This window comes from Saccopteryx bilineata, chromosome 11, assembly GCF_036850765.1.
Source record: "Saccopteryx bilineata isolate mSacBil1 chromosome 11, mSacBil1_pri_phased_curated, whole genome shotgun sequence".
Classification (NCBI taxonomy): domain Eukaryota; kingdom Metazoa; phylum Chordata; class Mammalia; order Chiroptera; family Emballonuridae; genus Saccopteryx; species Saccopteryx bilineata.
In genome coordinates this window covers 79,844,186-79,864,646 of record NC_089500.1, presented here as the reverse complement: position 1 = coordinate 79,864,646, position 20,461 = coordinate 79,844,186, and the positions used below count along the sequence as shown (strand labels likewise).

Here is a 20,461-nt window from a genome sequence, read left to right as displayed (position 1 = left end):
ACCGTGGACCAAGGTCAGGTAGTGTTCTGAGCCGTCTTAGGCTTAACAACCCTGCACAGGCAGATGGAAGCTTGCCCGGGCTCCCAGTGGGATGACCAGGGCAGGGTGTATAGGGGCCTGGCTCCTACCTGACTTACTCTGTCACATTACACTCGTCACTACTCAACAAGTCAGGCAGTGCAGCAACCAGTGGTTTTAAGGTTTTATTTTAGAATAAATTTTAAAAAGAGCAATACAGAAAGCTTCTGTATACCCTTGACTCACATTTAGTCTGTAACATTCGTCACATTTGTTTTCGTTGTCTTTTTGCATATGTTTACACACATTTGAACACTTGGTCTGGTGGCACTTCGTGCATGCATCCCAATTCCTTACCCCTTGGTACGTAGGTCCCACAGGAAGGTTCTCAAACTCAGGCAATGTAACAGACACACACTTGAACCTACCATCCGTATTCCGCAGGAGCCCCTTGTCCTCACATCCTTGAGGGGTTTCCCAGCCCCCTACAATACAGGATCACTGCACTCACTTGTCACGTCTCTGGTCACCTCTCGAACAGTTCCTTAACCTTCGCCAGCCTCAGCATATTTGAAGAGTACAGGCCAATTTCTAAAACAGGAAAGTTGAGCCTCTTGCATTTTGAGTTGTTTCTTCTGGGTGTGATTTGGACTGTGCATTCTGGCCAGAGCCCAATGTCTGACTTGACTGTTCCCAAGTTCACATTCAGAGGTTCACTGTCCGTTGTCTTTGTGTCAATTCTGATGGGTCCTAGGTGGCATTTCTACTCTGTAGCCTTAACTGTTTCCCCACTTGCACTTAAGCAGTCTGAGGGCAACCAGCAGACTTCCTGCGCCTTCCCAGGAGTGTGTCCACGCTGTTTGCCTTTTGTGGCAGCCACACCTGTGTTGGTATAGACTCCCTCCCATGAACCACCTTCTGTAAGGAAGCCCTCCCACACACCGAAACTGGATGGGCTCTTTCCTTCTGACTTGAAGGCACACCCCTCATTTTCTTGACCACTCCCTTTCAGGCACAAGAAACATTCAGCCTGGAAACAGCTGCTTCTCCAAGGAGCCCAGGTCCCTGTGGGGGGTTGACAAATCGGGGTCTGGGCCCTGTGCTCACGGCTGCCGTGCAGTCCCCTCTGTCCCAGCAGCAGACAGCGTGTGTCCTAACAGGAGAGCCTGCGTTTCCACACTCACTAAAGGTTCCTTTCCTTTCGCTCTTTAGTTAGTCCTGGTGTTCCTTGAGGCCCGCAGCCCCGGAAATGGGATGTTAAAAGTGCCCCAGGTGTTAACAACCAAGTATCACACATGATTAAACACTATGAAGAGGCTTAAAATAAAAACACGCCCCACCCCACAGCCCCCTTGGGCTCTGCCTCTTTCCTAAAGAATTTCTTGGCCACTGGCAGTAGTGCTGATTTATTTGGAAGATTGCATTTCAGTGGATTTACATCCGGTGCTCCTGGTTGGGTTTCCTGAGGCCACAGGCTGCTGTCACTTCCCCAGGTGCTTTGTGTGTCTGCCCTGGGCCACCAGCTTCCCGGTGGCTTTGTTGGTCAGGTCCACGGAAGCAAAGGCCAGCGTCCTCCCTTGCTTCAGAATGTGAGCTGTGATGACTATGTCCTCTCCTATTTTCGCTGGTGACAAGTACCTTGAAAGGGAACACATTTTCATACAATGAACAGCAAGTTGGGTTTTTTTCACAGAAGGACAAATAGGGACAGGCAGGAAGGGAGAAAAGAGAAGCATCAATTCTTCATTGAGGCTACTTGATTATTCATTGATTGCTTTCTGTCATGTTTGACCAGAGGGCTACAACATAGTGAGTGACCCCTTGCTCAAGCCAGTGACCTTAGGCTCAAGCCAATGACCTTTGGGCTCAAGCCAGTAACCATGGGGTCGTGTCTAGGTTCCCATGCACAAGCTAGCGACCTCGGGGTTTTGAACCTGGGTCCTCCCTGTCCCAGTCCAATGCTCTATCCCAGGGGTCCCCAAACTTTTTACACAGGGGGCCAGTTCACTGTCCCTCAGACCGTTGGAGGGCCGCCACATACAGTGCTCCTCTCACTGACCACCAATGAAAGAGGTGACCCTTCTGGAAGTGTGGGAGCCAGATAAATGGTTTCAGGGGCCGCAGTTTGGGGACACCTGCTCTATCCACTGTGTCACTGCATGATCAGGCACAGCCAGTAGTTTTTAAAAGGGAAAGTGGTATGCGTCCCAGAACACCATTTTGTTAAACTATTTCTAGGAGTGAAATTAGGAACCATGTCCTTGAGCTTTCTGGCCTGGCTAAGTTGAGGAGCTGGTCCCCCACCACACTGGTGTCCCTCCCCATAAACACGGGAAGGGCTTTTCTTAGTGCCCCTCCCTTGTGCACTGTTTGCCACTGTACATTTCCTGGAGCTGTCATCTAATCTGAACCCCAGGTGAAGTATTACTGGCTGTTACTGTGTCCTATCAGTACTTAGAACTTACTCTACAATGACTATAGAAAGATTACGGGAATTAACATAGGTCCTTGTAATCCTGGTCATGAAATCTGTATGTATTTCTTTCCTGTGGGTTAGGTGGCAAAAGCAAACGGACACTAAGTGCCTGGACCCTGCTCTTCTTCGGGGAGGCCTGGGCGACAGTGCCAGTGAGCGTCGGAGCTGAGTCGTGTCCACCCGGACCGGAGCGGTCCCTGAGGCGGCCTGCCCTGGGGTGCTGCCCCTGCACAGCATGTCTGTGCCTCAGGGAGATGCCCTGGGTCACCACCTGGACCAGTGCTGTCACCTTGTCACAAGGGGATGATGTCTGCATGAAGGTATCTCCAACTTGTCTTTGAGTTTTAGTCAGTACTTGTCAGGACTATGAAACACAAGCCATGAGTCCATGGTGATGTTTTTCCCACCAGCCTCTGCGAGAGGCTAGATGTTTGCTTTGCTAAACGTTTTTGGATCACCCCCTTGACTGCCAGTACACAGAGTACTCAGAAATCAGTTCCTCTGCTTCTAGAGGCCAGGGACCCTGGTAGAGCAAACCTCGAGCCACACTTACACCCGGTGCAGCCCGGCCACTTACGTTATGTTCATGTCCACGCTGACACCCGGCTCGGCCCTCTCTGAGCACAGCAGAGCCATGGTTGATATGCAGTCCACCAGGGTGGCGGTCAGCCCTCCGTGCAGGGTGCCTATCTTGTTGGTGTGCTCCTCCTCCACTCTGAGCTCACAGGTCACCTTCTCAGGGGTCGCAGAGATGACAGTCACCTTCACGTATGAGAAAGGGACGGCAGCATTGTAAGCTGTTAGAAAAGCTCAAACAGCCCATCAAAAGCTGTCACCAGATTAAACGGGGTTGCCCCAGAAAACTGATTCAGAAAGTCAGATATCCATCTCCAACAGAAGTTAACCCAAAAACCCTTTTTGTTTTGTTTTGTTTTTTTAAAGGGCATTTTTATTTTTTTTTTTTAGGTATTTTTCTGAAGCTGGAAACGGGGAGAGACAGCCAGACAGACTCCCGCATGCGCCCGACCGGGATCCACCCAGCATGCCCACCAGGGGGCGACACTCTGCCCCTCCAGGGCGTCACTCTGTTGCGACCAGAGCCACTCCAGCACCTGAGGCAGAGGCCACAGAGCCATCCCCAGCGCCCGGGCCATCTTTGCTCCAATGGAGCCTCGGCTGCGGGAGAGGAAGAGAGAGACAGAGAGGAAAGCACGGCGGAGGGGTGGAGAAGCAAATGGACGCTTCTCCTGTGTGCCCTGGCCGTGAATCGAACCCGGGTCCTCTGCACGCAAGGCCAACGCTCTACCGCTGAGCCAACCAGCCAGGGCCTCCAGCCTTATTTAGTAGAACAACCTGGCATCTGAATGTCTCCTTGCAAATCTTGCACCAACAAAGCCATGGTCCCTGTGATCTGTTAGCCCATTACAGGTTTAATTCAGACGTTCCCTACTTGATGCACAGTAATTTTTAAAATGACTTTATAAACAACAAGTTTAAAATCAAACTGGAAGAAATTCAATAGTTCAGTGAGTTACTAGAATTATAACGTTATGGAAAGTTAAGTGCTCTTAAGGCCCTGCCCATCTACAGTATCACAGTTCAAAAGAATTACGGAGAGATAAAATGTGGAACAATAAATTTTTAAAATGTGTTGATTGATTTTTAGAGAGAGGAATGGGGAGAGAGAAGCATTGTTTGCTGTTCCACATAGTTGTGCCTTCATTGGTCACTTCCCATAATGTGCCCTGACCAGGGATCGAACATGTAACCTTGGTATTTTCCGAACCATATTCAACCGACTAAGCTAGCCAGTCAGGAACTGGAACAATAGATTTAAATCGTATATTAAGCATCTTTAAAAAGAAAACAGAGAAGCAATAGAAACATGTTTCTTGTATCTTATTTAAATTGCTGGGAAAAGCCCTTGCAGCTTGCTGTTTGGAAGCTGAAGTGAGCTGTGCAGCCACGGTCTCACCGCCACTCGGGGCTCAGGACAGATAAGCCCTGGGTGTGTCTGTTCTGGGGGTGGGAGGCCACAAGCACTCCGTGGTTCGTTAGGTCTGCAGAACTGCCACTGATGGAGCACCTGGACAGGACAGGCGCTGTGCCCAACACTGTCCGTGTGCCACCTAATAAGGGAGGCGGCGTTTCCGTGCTCAACTCCACCTTCAAATCACTTCCAAATCCCCCAGTCCTCGACTCTAGTTGGAAGAAAGGCACGCACAAGATTTCAGGCTGTTACATGTCATCCTCGTGCTTGGTGAGGAATGCTTCCTACATAACGCGTCCTTGGGCACAGACACTGGGGACAAGGGCTGTGGGCTCCACGGCTCCTGTGCTCCCTCCACCTGGCCCCTGCGTGTCCCGCCTCCCTGCAGTGCGGTCCCTTCTGGCTCTGGAGCCCAGCAGCGCAGCGGTGTCTGCACGAGTGACATCCCGGTTCTGCATGGCCAGACGAGCTCGTCTGCGCCCCTGACCTGGCGCACAGCCGCGCTCTGCTCAGGAGCCAAGATCAAAGAGCTGACCTACAGGCGGGGACACAGCGACACCCACCCCGGCGCGGGGCCCCTCCGGCCGCATCGCATAGCGGGGCTGCGCCTCCGATACCTTTTGCAAAATCCTATCAAAGCCTGGGACATTGCTGATGGCCTTCATCACCTCCCGCAGATTCTGGGTCAGGCTCATCGTGGGCCGTCCGCCGGCTCCCGGGCCGCGCACAAGACAGAGCTTGGAAGAGCCGGGTTACCCCGGAGCTGCGAGGACGCAGAAGACGCAGAGGACGCAGAGGACACAGAGGACGCAGAGCACGTAGAGCCACTCCTGGTGCGCGCGCCGCAAGCTCTTCGACCCCGCTGACCCCGCCCCTCGCCCACGCTGACGTTCCACTCCGTGGAGGCCGCGCGCGCACGCGCTGTGTTGTTCTCTCAGCGCCGGTTCCCACCCACTGCGCAGGCGCGGCCGGCATTCCTCCAACGGTGGGGACCGCGCTTCCCCGCGCCGCGGTTGTTGCGGGAGCCCGCGCAGACCGAGCGGCGGCGGCGGCGGAGGGCGGTGGCCATGGAGCGCAAGCGCGGCCTGGAGACCGGGCCGGAAGCGGGGCCTGAGGACGGCGACCCGGCAGGGAAGAGGCGGAGCCTGCAGTGTGCGGACTTCAGCACTGTTGCCTGCTGCGACGCCGCCGTGGCGCTGCGCTACCTGGACGACCACGCCTGGGACATGGAGGTGAGCTCGCCGTGCCGGGCATCGCCGGGGCCGGGCCGCGCACCCACCTGCGCACTCGTGTCTGTTTCTTTTGTAGAGGGCGCTGAACGCCTACTTTGAGCCGGGGGCGGCGGAGGCGGAGGCGGGCCCTGACTTACGACGCCCCAGGACTCCGCCCGCGACCGGGCCCTGGTGAGTGGGCGGCGGGGTCCGGGTCGGAGCAGGTGGAGCGGGGCTTGGGGGGCGCCCCCCGTGGGGACAAAACGCGCCTGGGAACCCGGGCAGAGCCGTCGGAGAATGAATTCTCCCCTGGAAGGATAGGAAACCACCCCGCGGGAGGCGCCCCGCCGGTAGGCGAGGCAGAAACCCCTGTGGAAACGGGGTAACAGGGAAGGCCGCCCGCCTCCCGTGGTGTCTGCTGATTCTCTGCGGGTGGGCAGCCGGAAAAGCGGTTTTCCGGAACACGCCCGCCCGCCCTGGTTTCTCCAGTGACAGGGAGACTTCATCTGTGAAGTCGAGGAAGAGCCCATACGGATATTAGATCCTTTGTTCCTATAGTAGAATTTTAGCAACTAAAGTGGAGGAGGCGTGCATGACGGCATTAGAAAAAAGCACCCTGTGTGAATCATGATGGCATCAATTATTTTAGACGGGAATCACCCATGGACACTATAACTAGTATAATAGGTGGAATTTGATGAGAACACAGGTGTCTGTAGAGTGTCCAAGAGCCTTCCCCGCAAAATGCTTGTTCCTGGGGGTTGGGGGAGTCGTACCTGGGCGGTGGAGACACCCCTAATCATGTGGTCAGAGTCAGCGTGACCAGTATCCGGGAGCAAGGTGCATATTAGGTGCCTCCTGGGAACATGCGCTGTGGAAGACACACTATCACTTCTGTGTCATTCATTCCTGCTAAAAAAAAGTTTTAAAAAATGCATAATCTGAATTTAATCTTATCACATCAGATCTGAGGGCCATTCTACAAAATATATACATGGCCTGTGTGCTTCAAGAAGATCCAGGTCATGAGAGACAAAAGACCAGAGAACTATTCTGGATTCAAGGAGATTGAGAGAAACCAGCCAGGTCCTGGGTTAGGACATTATAGGTGCACAGTTGGTGAAATATGAATGAATAGGTCTTTAAGTTTTAAAACTGTATCTGTGATAATCTCCTGGCTTTTGATAACTACTAAGGTATATATGTAGGCATGTCCTTGTTTTTAGGGACTACCTGCAAAAGTATTTATGCAAATGTTTCATGATAAAAAGAATAAGGCAGCCCTGGCCGGTTGGCTCAGCGGTAGAGCGTCGGCCTAGCGTGCGGAGGACCCGGGTTCGATTCCCGGCCAGGGCACACAGGAGAAGCGCCCATTTGCTTCTCCACCCCTCCGCCGCACTTTCCTCTCTGTCTCTCTCTTCCCCTCCCGCAGCCAAGGCTCCATTGGAGCAAAGATGGCCCGGGCGCTGGGGATGGCTCTGTGGCCTCTGCCCCAGGCGCTAGAGTGGCTCTGGTCGCAACATGGCGACGCCCAGGATGGGCAGATTATCGCCCCCTGGTGGGCAGAGCGTCGCCCCTGGTGGGCATGCCGGGTGGATCCCGGTCGGGCGCATGCGGGAGTCTGTCTGACTGTCTCTCCCCGTTTCCAGCTTCAGAAAAATGAAAAAAAAAAAAAAAAAAAAAAAAAAAAGAATAAGGCAAATAAATGTTACCAAGTAAAATGTTAAGATTTATCTGGGTGAGTAGTAAAGAGAATTCTTTTTACTGATTTTGTAGTTCTGAAAGTCTGAGATTGTTTGGAAATAAGATGTTGATATAGGCCCTGGCCGGCTGGCTCAGTGGTAGAGCGTCGGCCTGGCGTGCGGGAGTCCCGGGTTCGATTCCCAGCCAGGGCACACAGGAGAAGCACCCATTTGCTTCTCCACCCCTCCCCCTCTTCTTCCTCTCTGCCTCTCTCTTCCCCTCCTGCAGCCAAGGCTCCATTGGAGCAAAGTTTGCCCCTGCTCTGAGGATGGCTCTGTGGCCTCTGCCTCAGGCACTAGAATGGCTCTGATTGCGGCAGAGCTATGCCCCAGATGGGCAGAGCATCACCCCCTGGTGGGCATGCGGGGTGGATCCCGGTGGGGCGCATGCGGGAGTCTGTCTGACTGCCTCCCCGTTTCCAACTTCAGAAAAATACAAATAAATAAATAAATAAAAAGATGTTGATATAATAAATTAGGTAGATGTACTGTGTTGACCATTTTTACAATGTATATAAATATAAAATCACTGTGTTGTGCCTGAAACTCTAATAGGAGGTTATGTTAATTATACCCCATTTTTAAAGAAAGAAACTTAAAATATTGGCATTAAATTTATTAAAACTATGAATCCAAAAGCCTGTTTCTTAAACTTGTATGTAGTTTATATAAATGCTAATGCTAAGCAGTCACATTTTAATAATAATAAAAATAAAGATAATTTGTTCCTCCACCACTCACATATCAGGATCTTGTTATGGCGCAAGGGCTCTCTGTCCGATGCCCACAGAAGCCAGTACTATGGCAACAGCCCTGAGATTAGAAAAAAGTTTTATTTATTTTAAAATTTTATTTATTGATCTTTAGAGAAGGGAGAGAAAGGGAGACCGAAACATCAATTTGTTCCTGTATGTGCCCTGACAGGGAGTAATAAGGTTTTATTTAGAAGTCAGCTGGTAATCAGGAGACCAGACTGCCATCTGTCTCCCCCACCCAGGGTTTGGGGGAGATTTAAGGGATTTCAGCACCAGATATTCCTGGACAGCACACCCCTCGCTTCAGAAGGGGTGCCGCGTTCTGGGTCACTTCCTGTCCTTTGGTTCACGGAGTAATTTTCACTGTTTCCTCCTCTGCATCTCTTGGGCTGCATGGCTTGCAGTTTTGTTCTTTAATCTCGAAAACAACTCAGTATCTTGTAAAAAACAAGATAGGGACATTCTGATCTGGTTCTGTGGTTGGAGCCCAGGTGGAGCAAGTGGAAGGGGTGGGTCAGGTGTTGGGACTTTGGACTGAAGCAGGTACTGTGGCCTCTCCAGTCACGCAGCCTCGGGGAGTCCGGCTTATGACGTGGAGGGTCAGGGTTCCAGGAGAGGGTCCAGCAGGCCGGAGTGAAAGCCGCAAGGCTTCCTACGACCAAGGGGGACATACTAGAATGTCTCTTTCACTGCGTTCTCTTGGTCAAGCACGTCCCGAAGGCCCAGATTCTAGGGCAGAGATGTTAGACTTGAGCTCACAATGAGGGGAATAACAGAGCACTTGCAGCTACTTACCTGTCATGATCAGTTCTTTCTTCAAATATGATTAAAAATGAATCCAAATAAATTTGGAAGCCTTACATAACTCAGTCTAATTTGGGGTCCGAGTTTATAAAATCATTTCATTGGGGTCATGAAAGGCTTTATTGAGTTGGCTCAAACTGTGTACGTGAGCAAACGTTTGGATAACATAGGGTCCAGTTTTCCTCGGTCACATGAATTTTGCTCTTCTATTGGCAGATACTTTGCGGTCTTCTAAAATGCATTTAACTGTGAAATGAGGGCTACAAACATTGATGAAGTACTTTTTAAAATTAAACAGTTCAGAGATTATTTGCCAAGTTGTGTTTCATTCTGATCTTGCCAGTGTTGACCTGACCAGTGAGGAAACAGCTGAGTCCAGTACTTCTAAAAGCAGCACATCTGAAAATCTTCAGCAAGAAGATGGCAGTGTGTTCTCTTTCATTACCTGGAATATCGATGGGTTGGATCTGAATTGCCTGCAGGAGAGGGCTCAGGGGGTGTGGGCCTCCTTGGCTCTGTGAGTATGATTGTTTCTGTTTCAGGGTGTGCTGGTAACGGGTCTGCCTGGGCGCGAAGAGGGCGGAAGGTATAGGACCCGGTGCAGAGTCCAGCTCAGGGCTGGGGAACACACACACACACACACACACACACACACACACACAAGGTATAGGACCCGGTGCAGAGTCCAGCTCAGGGCTGGGGAACACACACACACACACACACACACACACACACACAAGGTATAGGACCCGGTGCAGAGTCCAGCTCAGGGCTGGGGGAGCACACACACACACACACACACACACACACACACAAGGTATAGGACCCGGTGCAGAGTCCAGCTCAGGGCTGGGGGAACACACACACACACACACACAAGGTATAGGACCCGGTGCAGAGTCCAGCTCAGGGCTGGGGGAGCGCGCGCGCACACACACACACACACACACACACACACACAAGGTATAGGACCCGATGCAGAGTCCAGCTCAGGGCTGGGGGAGCACACACACACACACACACACAAGGTATAGGACCCGATGCAGAGTCCAGCTCAGGGCTGGGGGAGCGCGCGCACACACACACACACACACACACACACACACACACAAGGTATAGGACCCGATGCAGAGTCCAGCTCAGGGCTGGGGGAGCACGCGCACACACACACACTGATTTTTGTTAAAAAGCCTTCTAGTGCTGTCTTCCCTGTTAACCTTTGTATATAGTTATCACTATGAGAATTAAATTACCAAAAAGACCGGTGTCTGCCACACACTGGCTGTTGCCTGTAGAGTCACTCACGAACCACTTCGTTCTCCAGAGCTCTGTTTTTCGTCATGGATAATAATTGTTTCAAGAGGATGGGAAGAGGTGATCGCAAGTAAAGTATCCGTTAGAGTGCCAGGACCATTGTACACGCGCAGGATTACCGGTTCCTGTTATCAGTGATTTTAACTCTTTTTACTTAAAACTGTTATCACATCTATGTATTTTTAAATTCACCTTTATAGTATCGTGTTAAATAGCACAGATTTCTCACTTATTTATAAATATCACAGGTCAGAGTAAACATTAAATATTAAGTGTCTTAGAGGGTAATTGTCTTTCTTTTCTGTTGTTCTGTTGTGCTCATCTAGGAAGCTGCGAATGAAATGGTGTACCTGGTGTTTATCATAATTTGGTGTTTTTATTAGGTACAGCCCAGATGTGATATTTCTGCAGGAAGTCATTCCCCTGTATTATAGCTTCCTAAAGAAGAGAGCAAGGAATTATGACATTGTTAGAGGTAACAACTTTGCTGTTATTTAACTTGTTTTCTTTGAAAAACGAGTCAATGAGCCTGACCTGTGGTGGTGTAGTGGATAAAGCGTCAACCTGGAAACGCTGAGGTTGCCGGTTCAAAACCCTGGGCTTGCCTGGCCAAGGCACATATGGGAGTTGATGCTTCCTGCTCCTCCCCCCCCCTATAATGAATAAATAAAATCTTTAAAAAAAAAAAGAAAAACGAGTCAGTGAAAGAAATAAACCAAAGTGAGTCTGTTGGAGCATAAAGCAAAAAAGAACCAACCCACACACACAGTAAGTTTGAGCAAAACGCAGGAGAGTGAAAGGACAATAGAATATTTTATACAGCTTAATGTGAAGAAGTGTTTGAGCCTGACCAGGCGGTGGCGCAGTGGATAGAGCATCGGACTGGGATGCGGAAGACCCAGGTTCGAGACCCCGAGGTCACCAGCTTGAGTGCGGGCTCATCTGGTTTGAGCAAAGCTCACCCCAGCTTGGACCCAAGGTCGCTGGCACGAGCAAGGGGTTACTCGGTCTGCTGAAGGCCCGTGCAGCGAAAAACTGATGATTGATGCTTCTCATCTCACTTCGTTCCTGTCTGTCCCTGTCTCCTGTCTGTCCCTCTCTCTGACTCTCTCTCTGTCTCTGTAAATTAAAAAAAAAAAAGTGTTTGAAATGGATAACATATCAAGAGAGTATAAATTGCCAGAATTTGAGACACTGAGTAGCTTTTTGGTGGAATTAAACCATTAAGCATGTTAAGTGTAATAATTGCATTGTGGTTATGCTGGTTTTCTAAGCGCTTTTTTTTCAGTTACACTTCACATACTAGATTAGTTTCATGAGGTTATGCTTTTCAAAAAGTTTTTTTTTTCCTGCTTTTACTCTGATTTAGTTTTTTCCACCTGTTTTTACTAAGTGTATTTACAAAGTGGTACCACTTTGGCTACATTCTACGATATGGGGCTAAATTGCAGGTTTTCTTTGACTTTCACCTTGAGGTAGGGTGTGGTTTTAGTTTGATCTACCGTCTAACCAGAACTGTTAAGGAGAGGTTCTCGCTCAGCCTCCGACTCTGTCCCCGTCTCGCTCTCTTTGGGGGACAGTGTTCTCCAGCTTCTTGGGGGCTCTGCCTCTCCTGTTGGGAGTTTCTTGTTTTCTGAATCCCATGCTTCCATCCTTGGTTTACTCATTTTTGGAGCATATTCTGTAATCACTTTTTTCCTAATTTATTGATTTTTTTAAAGAGATTCGGGGGGGCCTGACCTGTGGTGGTGCAGTGGATAAAGCGTCGACCTGGAAATGCTGAGGTCGCCGGTTCGAAACCCTAGGCTTGCCTGGTCAAGGCACATATGGGAGTTGATGCTTCCAGCTTCTCCCCCCCGTCTCTCTCTCTCCCTCTCTCTCTCTCCTCTAAAATGAATAAATAAAATAAAAATTAAAAAAAATAAAGAGATTGGGGGGGGGAAGGTACGGGGGAGGAGTGGGAAGGGAGGCATCAGCTCATACCTGCCTCTAGCATGTGCCTCAACCAGGGTTTCGAACCTGTGACCTCAGCGTGCCAGGTCGACACTCCATCCGCAGGCCAGGCCTGTCATCACCTAAGAAGGAGTGCCTGGGAGGGGGGTTCTGAACCCTAGCGTCTGTGGAGATGCCTGGGTTCTCTCCTCACCACTGGATGGTTTGGCTGGACGTGGACTTCTAGGTAGAAAGGCATTTCCCTCGGACGTCTGAAGGTGCTGTTTCAGTGTTCGGTTTCTATTAGTGATGATCTTAAGTCTGAAGCCGTCCTACTACCTGCCCCCCACCCCCACCCCGAGCTCTGAGGGTCTTCTTTTCAGTCCTACAGTTCTTTGGGTCTTTTTTTTTTGTTTTGTTTACTTTCTAAACTTGGTAGGAACTCTCCGTCTGGAGGTTTGTGACCTTCAAGTCTGGAATTTTTTTTTTTTTAACAGGGACAGAGAGAGGGACAGACAGACAGGAAGGGAGAGAGCTGAGAAGCATCAAGTCTTTGTTGCAGCTCCTTAGTTCATTGATTGCTTTCTCATATGTGCCTTGACGGTGGGGGGGGGACTACAGCAGACCGAGTGACCCCTTGCTTGAGCCAGCAACCTTGGGCTCAAGCCAGCGACCCCACATTCAAACCAGATGAGCCCGCACTCAAGCCAGCAACCTCAGGTTTTCAAACCTGGGTCCTCCGCATCCCAGTCTGACTATCCACTGTGCCACGGCCTGGTCAGGCTGGAAAATTCTTCCCTTCCCTCTCTCTGTCTACCTCCCTCCCTCCCTCCGTCCCCTGCCCACCTGCCACCTCTCTAGCCTTTCTCCCTGTTCCTCTCTTTCCCTTTGATTCCTTCCTACTTCTCTTTCCTTTTTCCTTCCTCCCGTCTCTTCCTGTTTCTCGTTTTCCGTTTCCCTGTGTTCTGGAACTAGGCCCCCCCCCCCCCCCCCCCCCCCGTCTCCTTGGTTTTCTGAAGAGCTGTCGGAAGCCCCATTCATTGCCCTCGATGTCTGTTTTCTTCTTGCACCATCACCCCTTCATACGTTTGTTATTCATTTGCTGACATTTTTATGATGCTTCCAGAGGGAGCAGGGAATGCGTGTCAGTTTGCCTCGGCTTACGTCTCATCTGTTCTGTCTTTCAGAAATGTCTCAAAATTCTTTTGTTTCCTATTGGCACCATTAACTGTTTTAGGCACTTATGTGAAGTTGTGTATATTTTTATATTTCTTCCATGGTTCCTGTTATGTTGTGGGAGGGGACAGGTAAACACAGTGACTTGGTTGGCCATCTTCAACTATTGTGAAGTAATAGTTTACTTTTAAGAGTGAGATTCATTTAAGTATCTGTACTGTTTTTTATAAAATCTTCAGTAGAGGAACCTGTGATAAACTGCAAATACTCTTCTCAACCTAAATTCTTTTCCATAAACATTTGAAGGTAATGAAGAAGGATATTTCACAGCCATAATGTTGAAGAAATCAAGAGTGAAATTTAAAAGCCAAGAGATTATTCATTTTCCAAATACACAAATGATGAGAAACCTTTTGTGTGTGAATGTAAGTAATTTTTAAAGATCAACTGCTTAAAAAAAATTGAATAGGTTCTTTTCTATGGTTCTATGGTAGTGGGGTTGTTTTTTTCCTATTTAAGAAAAATTTGTTCTTCATTTATAGATTCTCTTAATAGTTTTAAAGAATTTTGTAAATTATGTTTTCATATAAATTTGAAATGTAGACAGTCTTTAAAGAAAAGAAGAATGGTTTTAAAGAAAGAAAAATATAAAAATAAAGTCCTCGATTTGTTAGGTGTTTCCCTAAGACTACTTAAGAGTTTGTTCACATTCCACGTTCACTTCCTGAAGTGGCTTTTTACTAAATGCGTTTTCCATAGTACCATGTACTCTTTGAGGATTTAAAAAATGAGTCAACCTGACCTGTGCTGGTGGTGCAATGAATAAAGCATCAGCCTGGAACACTGAGGTCACCGGTTCAAAACCCTGGGCTTGCCTGGTCAAGACACATATGGGAGTAGATGCTTCCTCCTCTCTCTCTCTCTCTCTCTCTCTCTCTCTCTCTCTCTCTCTCCCTCTCTCCCCCCCTAAAATGAATAAATAAAAATTAAAAAATGAGTCAGGCTCTGGCCAGTTGGCTCAGTGGTAGAGCATCAGCCCAGCATGTGGGTATCCCAGGTTCAATTCCTGGTCAGGGCACACAGGAGAAGCGACCATCTGCTTCTCTACCCCTACTCCTTGCCCTTCTCTCTCTCTCTCTTTCTCTCTTCCTCTCCCACAGCCATGGCTCCATTGGAGCAAGTTGGCCCTGGTGCTGAGGATGGCACCATGGCCTCACCTCAGGCACTAAAATAGCTTGGTTGCTGAGCAATGGAACAACGGCCCCAGATGGGCAGAACATCACCCCATAGGGGGCATGCTGGGTGGATCCTGGTAGGGCACATGTAGGAGTCTGTCTCTCTGTCTCCTCGCTTCTCACTTAGGAAGAATAAAACGAGTCAAATAGACCTTGCTCCCAAGAGTTTATAGATTACAAGAAAGAGATTGTATGTGTAGGAACTAGAGTAAAGGGCAGTCATAGATGTCATGGGGGTGGGACCAGAACGATGTGCTCTGCAGGTTCAGAGACGGGAGAGAGGACATTTCGTTAGATTTCTCTTTTAATTGAGGTATAATCAACATAACATTGACATTAGTTTTAGGTGTATAACATAGTGGTTCAATACTTGTATATATTGTGAAGTGATCACCACAATAAGTCAAATTAAATCTGTCACCTTACATAACTACAATTTTTTTTTGTGATAAGATGAGCTCAGTTGTTTAGTGAAAGCTTGATGAAGGCAGTTGTATTTGAATTAGACCCTGAAAAATAACTAAGATACAGGCATTAAGAACAGTCCAGGTGGGCCTGACCAGGCAGTGGCACAGTGGATAGAGTTTTGGACTGGGATGCGGAAGACCCAGGATCGAAACCCCAAGGTCTCCGGCTTGAGCATGGGTTCATCTGGTTTGAACAAGGCTCACACCAGCTTGAGCCCAAGGTCAATGGCTTGAGAAAGGGGTCACTTGCTCTGCTGTAGCCCCCCGGTCAATGCATATATGAGAAAGCAATCAATGAACAACTAAGGTGCCGTAACGAAGAATTGATGCTTCTCATCTCTCTCCCTTCCTGTCTGTCTGTTCCTATCTGTCCTTCTCTCTGTCTCTCTCTGTCTCTGTCACACACAAAAGAGAACAGTACAGGTGGCAGGACCACCGTGAAGCAAATTTGCAAATTGCAAAGGGCAAGGTTTGTTATGTATGAAAGAGGCCATCCATGGGTGTAAGTGAGCATGCTGCCCACTCGGGTGTAGCGGACAGAGGGACATTGTATCAAGTTGGTGAAGGAGGCCGGAGCCAGATAGAGGATCATGAGTGCTCAGTAGGAAAGGGCTCGGCTTGAATCTGCAGACCACTAGGTTAAATAATGAATGGCGAGTCCTACCTTGTTGGTATCGTAATTGCAAAAGGCAGATGCTTCCCACTCATTTATTAACAGACCGTTGTTGAGTGCCTGTGGGCCAGGCTCTTGATGACAGAGCCATGAAGAAAAGAACCATCTTTGATTTCAAAGAAGGGTGCTGTCATTCAGTCTGGGGGCTTAAAAACAGTCTTTCCAGTGCACCATGGACGTGTCAGGGGGGAGCCGGGGACCTTGGGGGAGGGCCCGCAGTGGAGGTGACGCTTGGGGGAGGTCTTGACACTGGTGGGCACTTGCTCAGTCATCTTCCTCGGGAGCAGGGCTGTGGCCTCAGGCCCCTTCAGCCTGGACGGGGGTGCGCAGAGCGGAGCCGGTGTTTCCCTCAGTCAGTGTGTGCCTGTCCGTGCGCCGTCTGCTGCTTCTGGGGTCAGATCACAGCACCAGTGGCCGAGTTAACAACTCACTGTTTGTCTTATTGCAGGCGAGTGTGTCGGGAAATGAGCTTTGCCTTATGACTTCCCACTTGGAGAGCACCAGGGGGCATGCTAAGGAACGAATGAGTCAGTTAAAAATGGTGTTAAAGAAAATACAAGAGGCTCCCGAGTCAGCCACAGTCATATTTGCGGGAGATACAAATTTACGGGATCATGAGGTGAGTACCGGTCAGCTCAGCGTTCACAGGCAGGTTACTGTTGTGGACACTAATTTAGGGTCCTTTCGGTCAAAGCTGGTAAGTGACCTTGCAGGTGCAGTTGACAAGTATTGACGTCGCTGTGGTCTGTGCCTGGCACCAGGGAGGCCGAGGCAGGAGGCCGGTGACACTGTTGGGGGAACAAGGCTTAGAGAACAGCACAAGACTGAGAGCTCACGGGGGTGTCCGGGGCAGACAGTGATGGGAGAGGTGGGAACCGTCACGTCTGTCTGTGGATCTAGTTGCAAGGTGACGAGAACAGAAAGGTCTGACCTGACCGTCACGGTTGTCCCCGTTGCCGGTACCGCCGTGTCCAGGCCTGAAACAAAGTCTCTGTAGTTCAGTTGTGACGTGACGGAAGCCATACTAGGTGGTGAGCCTGCCCAGCCCTTCCCGCTCTGGCTGAGCTCACAGCAGACTAACAGTGACTGAAATGGGGGTTCCGTTCATTCTCACCGCCTGTCAGGACACGGTCACGGGGAAGGCCGTGTCCCACGGGGAGGAAGTGGTGTTCTGCCTTGCTTGGCGACTTGGTCCTTAGACACATGATTTTTAAAAACCAAGCTTTCCGTTGGTCTGTTTGCAAATTAGTTTGTTTGCAGCAGCTGTTTCTTGGTATCTGGTTGAGTGACTGAATGACTTTTTTAAAAGCCTGCTTTTTCTGACCTGGCTGGGTGGCCCAGTGGGTTGGAGCGTTGTCCCAGTGTGCCGGGGTTGCGGGTTCGGTCCCCAGCCTGGGTGCACACGGGAATCAACCAGTGAATGCATGGGTGGGTGGAACAATGAACTGATGTTTCTCTCTCCCTTCTTTTTTCTAAAATGAATCAAGAAGAATTTTAAAATAAATAAATAAAAATCCTGCTTTTTAACAAGTGGTGCTGGGAAAACTGGGTATCCACATGCCACAAGGTGAAGTTGGATCCTCACTTCACACCCTAAGGCAAAGTTTCTTCCAAGTGGGTCAGAGACTTGAGGGAGGAGCTGAAACTGTAAGACACTTCGGGGAAAGCTTCATGACATGGGCTTGGGCAGTGACTTCTTGGATGGGTCGCTAAAAACCCAGACAAGGCAAAAACAGACAAGGTGGACGTGGTATAAATTACAAGCTTTTGTGCATGAAAGGGGCTATCAGTGCAGTGAAAGAGCAGTGAATGGAAGGGGGAAGCTGTTTGCAAATCGCTGGCCTGACAAGCAGTTACTAATCTGGGTATATAAAGAACTCTTTCAATAAAAAACAACCTGATTAAATGAGCAGAGGTTCCGGAGGTGGATGGTGCTGATGGCTGCACAGCTGTGGGTGCACATAATGCTGTTGAACTGTAGTATGTCAAAATGGTGAATTTTATGTACACTTGACCATAATTTAAAACAAAACCCTAGATGAGAGAAGGAATAATTATATTGTTAATGAATTTCAAGTAAAACTGAAGGCAGTTGACATTATTAAATCATACAAATGGCATCTTCTAAATTTATAGACCACAGTAGAGGGACAGTTTCACCTTCTTTTCATTAGTGTTCGTTTTCTAAAAACCAGTAACTGAGGCCGCGGATTTTCCAGCCTCCTGAGTTTTATCTGACACCAGCATCAGGCAGGCATCTGTTTACCGCAGAAGAGAAGGGGCAAATTCCAGAGTGCTCTGGCTGTCTCGATACTCTTGTGATCACGCAGCAGGCAGGGTACGTCTTACAATACAGGGACTTGTAACATGCATAGCTTTGCATTTGTGCATTAATAAATAACTTGTGACATGTTGACTTGAAATGTTTCTCTTAGACATAAGGGGAAAGAACTGAGTCTCACAGCGTTTTCTGTCTCAAGGTTACCAAGTGTGGCGGTTTACCCAGCAATGTTTCGGACGTCTGGGAGCTGTTGGGGAAGCCTAAGCACTGCCAGTTCACGTGGGACACGCAGGCGAACTCCAACCTGGGGATCCGCGCCGTCTCGAAGCACCGCTTCGATCGAGTCTTCTTCCGAGCAGCCGCGGAGGGCGGCCACATCACCCCCCAGAGCCTGGATCTCCTGGGCCTGGAGAGACTGGACTGTGGTCGATTTCCTAGTGACCACTGGGGTCTTCTGTGCACCTCAGAAGTCATATTGTGAAAAATTTGTCAAATATTTGTCACATAGGAGTCTTAAGTGTCCTGGGTAATTAATTTTGTGCTGGAGATTTGCCCGTGTAATTTCTGCCCGTCTGGAAAGTCAGGTTTGACATGGGGGGATTAACATACTGGACCATCAGGAGAGAAGAAAAAATGACTGATTCTATTTTGTCAATTGTGTTCTTAGATTTTAGGACGAAATATTACTGTTCATTTCAGCGACATGGCTGGGCTCAGAGTGTGAGGCCCCTGGGGATGGACTTGGAGGCTGTGGGCACCGTCCGGAGAGCTCACGGCCACCAGCCGGGCAGCGGGACTCTGGGATCGCTGTTGTGTTTGCTTCGTTTTAAAAATCAGGGACCAAAATAATTACTACTATAAATAAGCCTTCTGGAGAAACAGATTGGAGGTCACTGACTCCTCGGGACTGGATCCTTTGTCAGCGGTGCAGGCAGTCAAGTGAAAAAAAGCCATGCAGTCTGCATCCCAGGTGATGACAGCTGTCCTGTGTCAGACTTTGTTTTTGCCAGCTGACATGAACTTGAGTTAAAATGCCTTAACTTTTTCAGATTCATGCGTGTGTCTGTGTCACCACAGTGAGGACTAAAGTCAGTTTTATAGCAGTGCTGGGCTTTGTTCCTAGAGAAGAATAAATGTGGAAACGGAAATCATCTCTTAGTTTTGCTACTCTAAAAGTAAATTATTTTACAAGAGGTAAGGAGCACCTTTAAATGTGCTCTAAGGAAATACTTGTTTTCCCATATGAGAAAGGTAATTTAAATAAAGAATTCTACTTGTGTATAGTTGGTTTTAGTGTGTGTGCGCATGCGTGCAATAGGATTGGATTTTTTCTTTTTTGTGACAGAGACAGAGGAAGGGAGAGAGATGAGAAACATCAATTCTTTGTTGCGGCACCTTAGTTGTTCATTGATTGCTTTCTCATATGTGCCTTGACCGGGGGCTACAGCAGACCGAGTGACCCCTGGCTTAAGCCAGATGAGCCTGTGCTCAAGCTGGCGACCTTGGGCTTTCGAACTTGGGTTCTCTGTGTCCCAGTCCGACGCTCTATCCACTGCGCCACCATAGGGCAGCGGTAAAACTTTTTGTGATGAAGAAAATGTTCTTCACAACTAAGCAGCCTTATCAGCTAGCAGGTTGGACAGCACGGCAGTGTGTATGTGTGTGCGGTACGGTGTTTCACGCTGTGTAACATGGCGGTGGTTACATAGGAATGTTTAAGTTTGAGTTTCATCACGGTGACTATGAGGAAGTTTCTGTGTGTACTGAGCCGCAAGGACAAGACTGGAATTGTCAACAAGCCAGCCAGTCTGTTTCTCTTCATTGACAGACAGCACTTGCAGGTGAGCACTGACCACTTAGAGGGTAATTTTAAATTTTTTTAAAAGATTTTTTTTTAGTTAAGTGAGAGGCAGGAAGGCAGAGAGGCAGACTCCCACATGCGCCTAGACCAGGATCCACCAGGAAAGTCCACTAAGAAGCAATGTTCTGCCCATCTGGGGCCATTGCTCCATTGTTCAGCAACCAAGCAATTTTAGCACCTGAGGCAAGTCCCTGGAGCCATCCTCAGTGCCTGGGCCAACAAGTCTGAATGAGCTATGGCTGCGGGAGGAGAGGGGAGGAAAGAGAGGGAGAGAAGCGAGGAGGGGTGGAGAAGCAGATGGGCACTTCCATGTGCCTTGACCAGAAATTGATCCCAGGACTTCCACACGCCAGGCCGATGTTCTACCGCTGAACCAACCAGGGCTAATTGTAAATGCTTATTATCAAACAGTTTTGTGGCAGTTACTTGATTCTATTTTGCCCTGGGATTCTATTTTGTTCCTTGCTTTACAGGGCACGCCCTCATTTTCTTGACCGCTCCCTTTCAGGCACAAGAAGCATTCAGC

General features: G+C 49.0%; 2 protein-coding genes across 2 annotated transcripts; one reads left to right on the top strand and one right to left on the bottom strand.

Moving 5' to 3' along the window:
• Positions 1 to 190: 190 nt before the first annotated feature.
• Positions 191 to 5,324, bottom strand: LOC136315231 (acyl-coenzyme A thioesterase 13-like). Its single transcript, XM_066246670.1, has 3 exons — positions 5,102 to 5,324; positions 3,072 to 3,256; positions 191 to 1,656 (listed from the first exon to the last, which is right to left on the bottom strand). The coding sequence occupies exons 1-3, from the start codon at positions 5,177 to 5,179 to the stop codon at positions 1,500 to 1,502; spliced, it is 420 nt and encodes a 139-aa protein (XP_066102767.1). The 5' UTR covers positions 5,180 to 5,324; the 3' UTR covers positions 191 to 1,499.
• Positions 5,325 to 5,399: 75 nt separating this feature from the next.
• TDP2 (tyrosyl-DNA phosphodiesterase 2) lies at positions 5,400 to 19,357 on the top strand. The gene is made up of 7 exons (XM_066246666.1): positions 5,400 to 5,716; positions 5,793 to 5,887; positions 9,340 to 9,513; positions 10,694 to 10,785; positions 13,725 to 13,843; positions 16,242 to 16,412; positions 18,274 to 19,357. The coding sequence occupies exons 1-7, from the start codon at positions 5,552 to 5,554 to the stop codon at positions 18,553 to 18,555; spliced, it is 1,098 nt and encodes a 365-aa protein (XP_066102763.1). The 5' UTR covers positions 5,400 to 5,551; the 3' UTR covers positions 18,556 to 19,357.
• Positions 19,358 to 20,461: the final 1,104 nt, after the last annotated feature.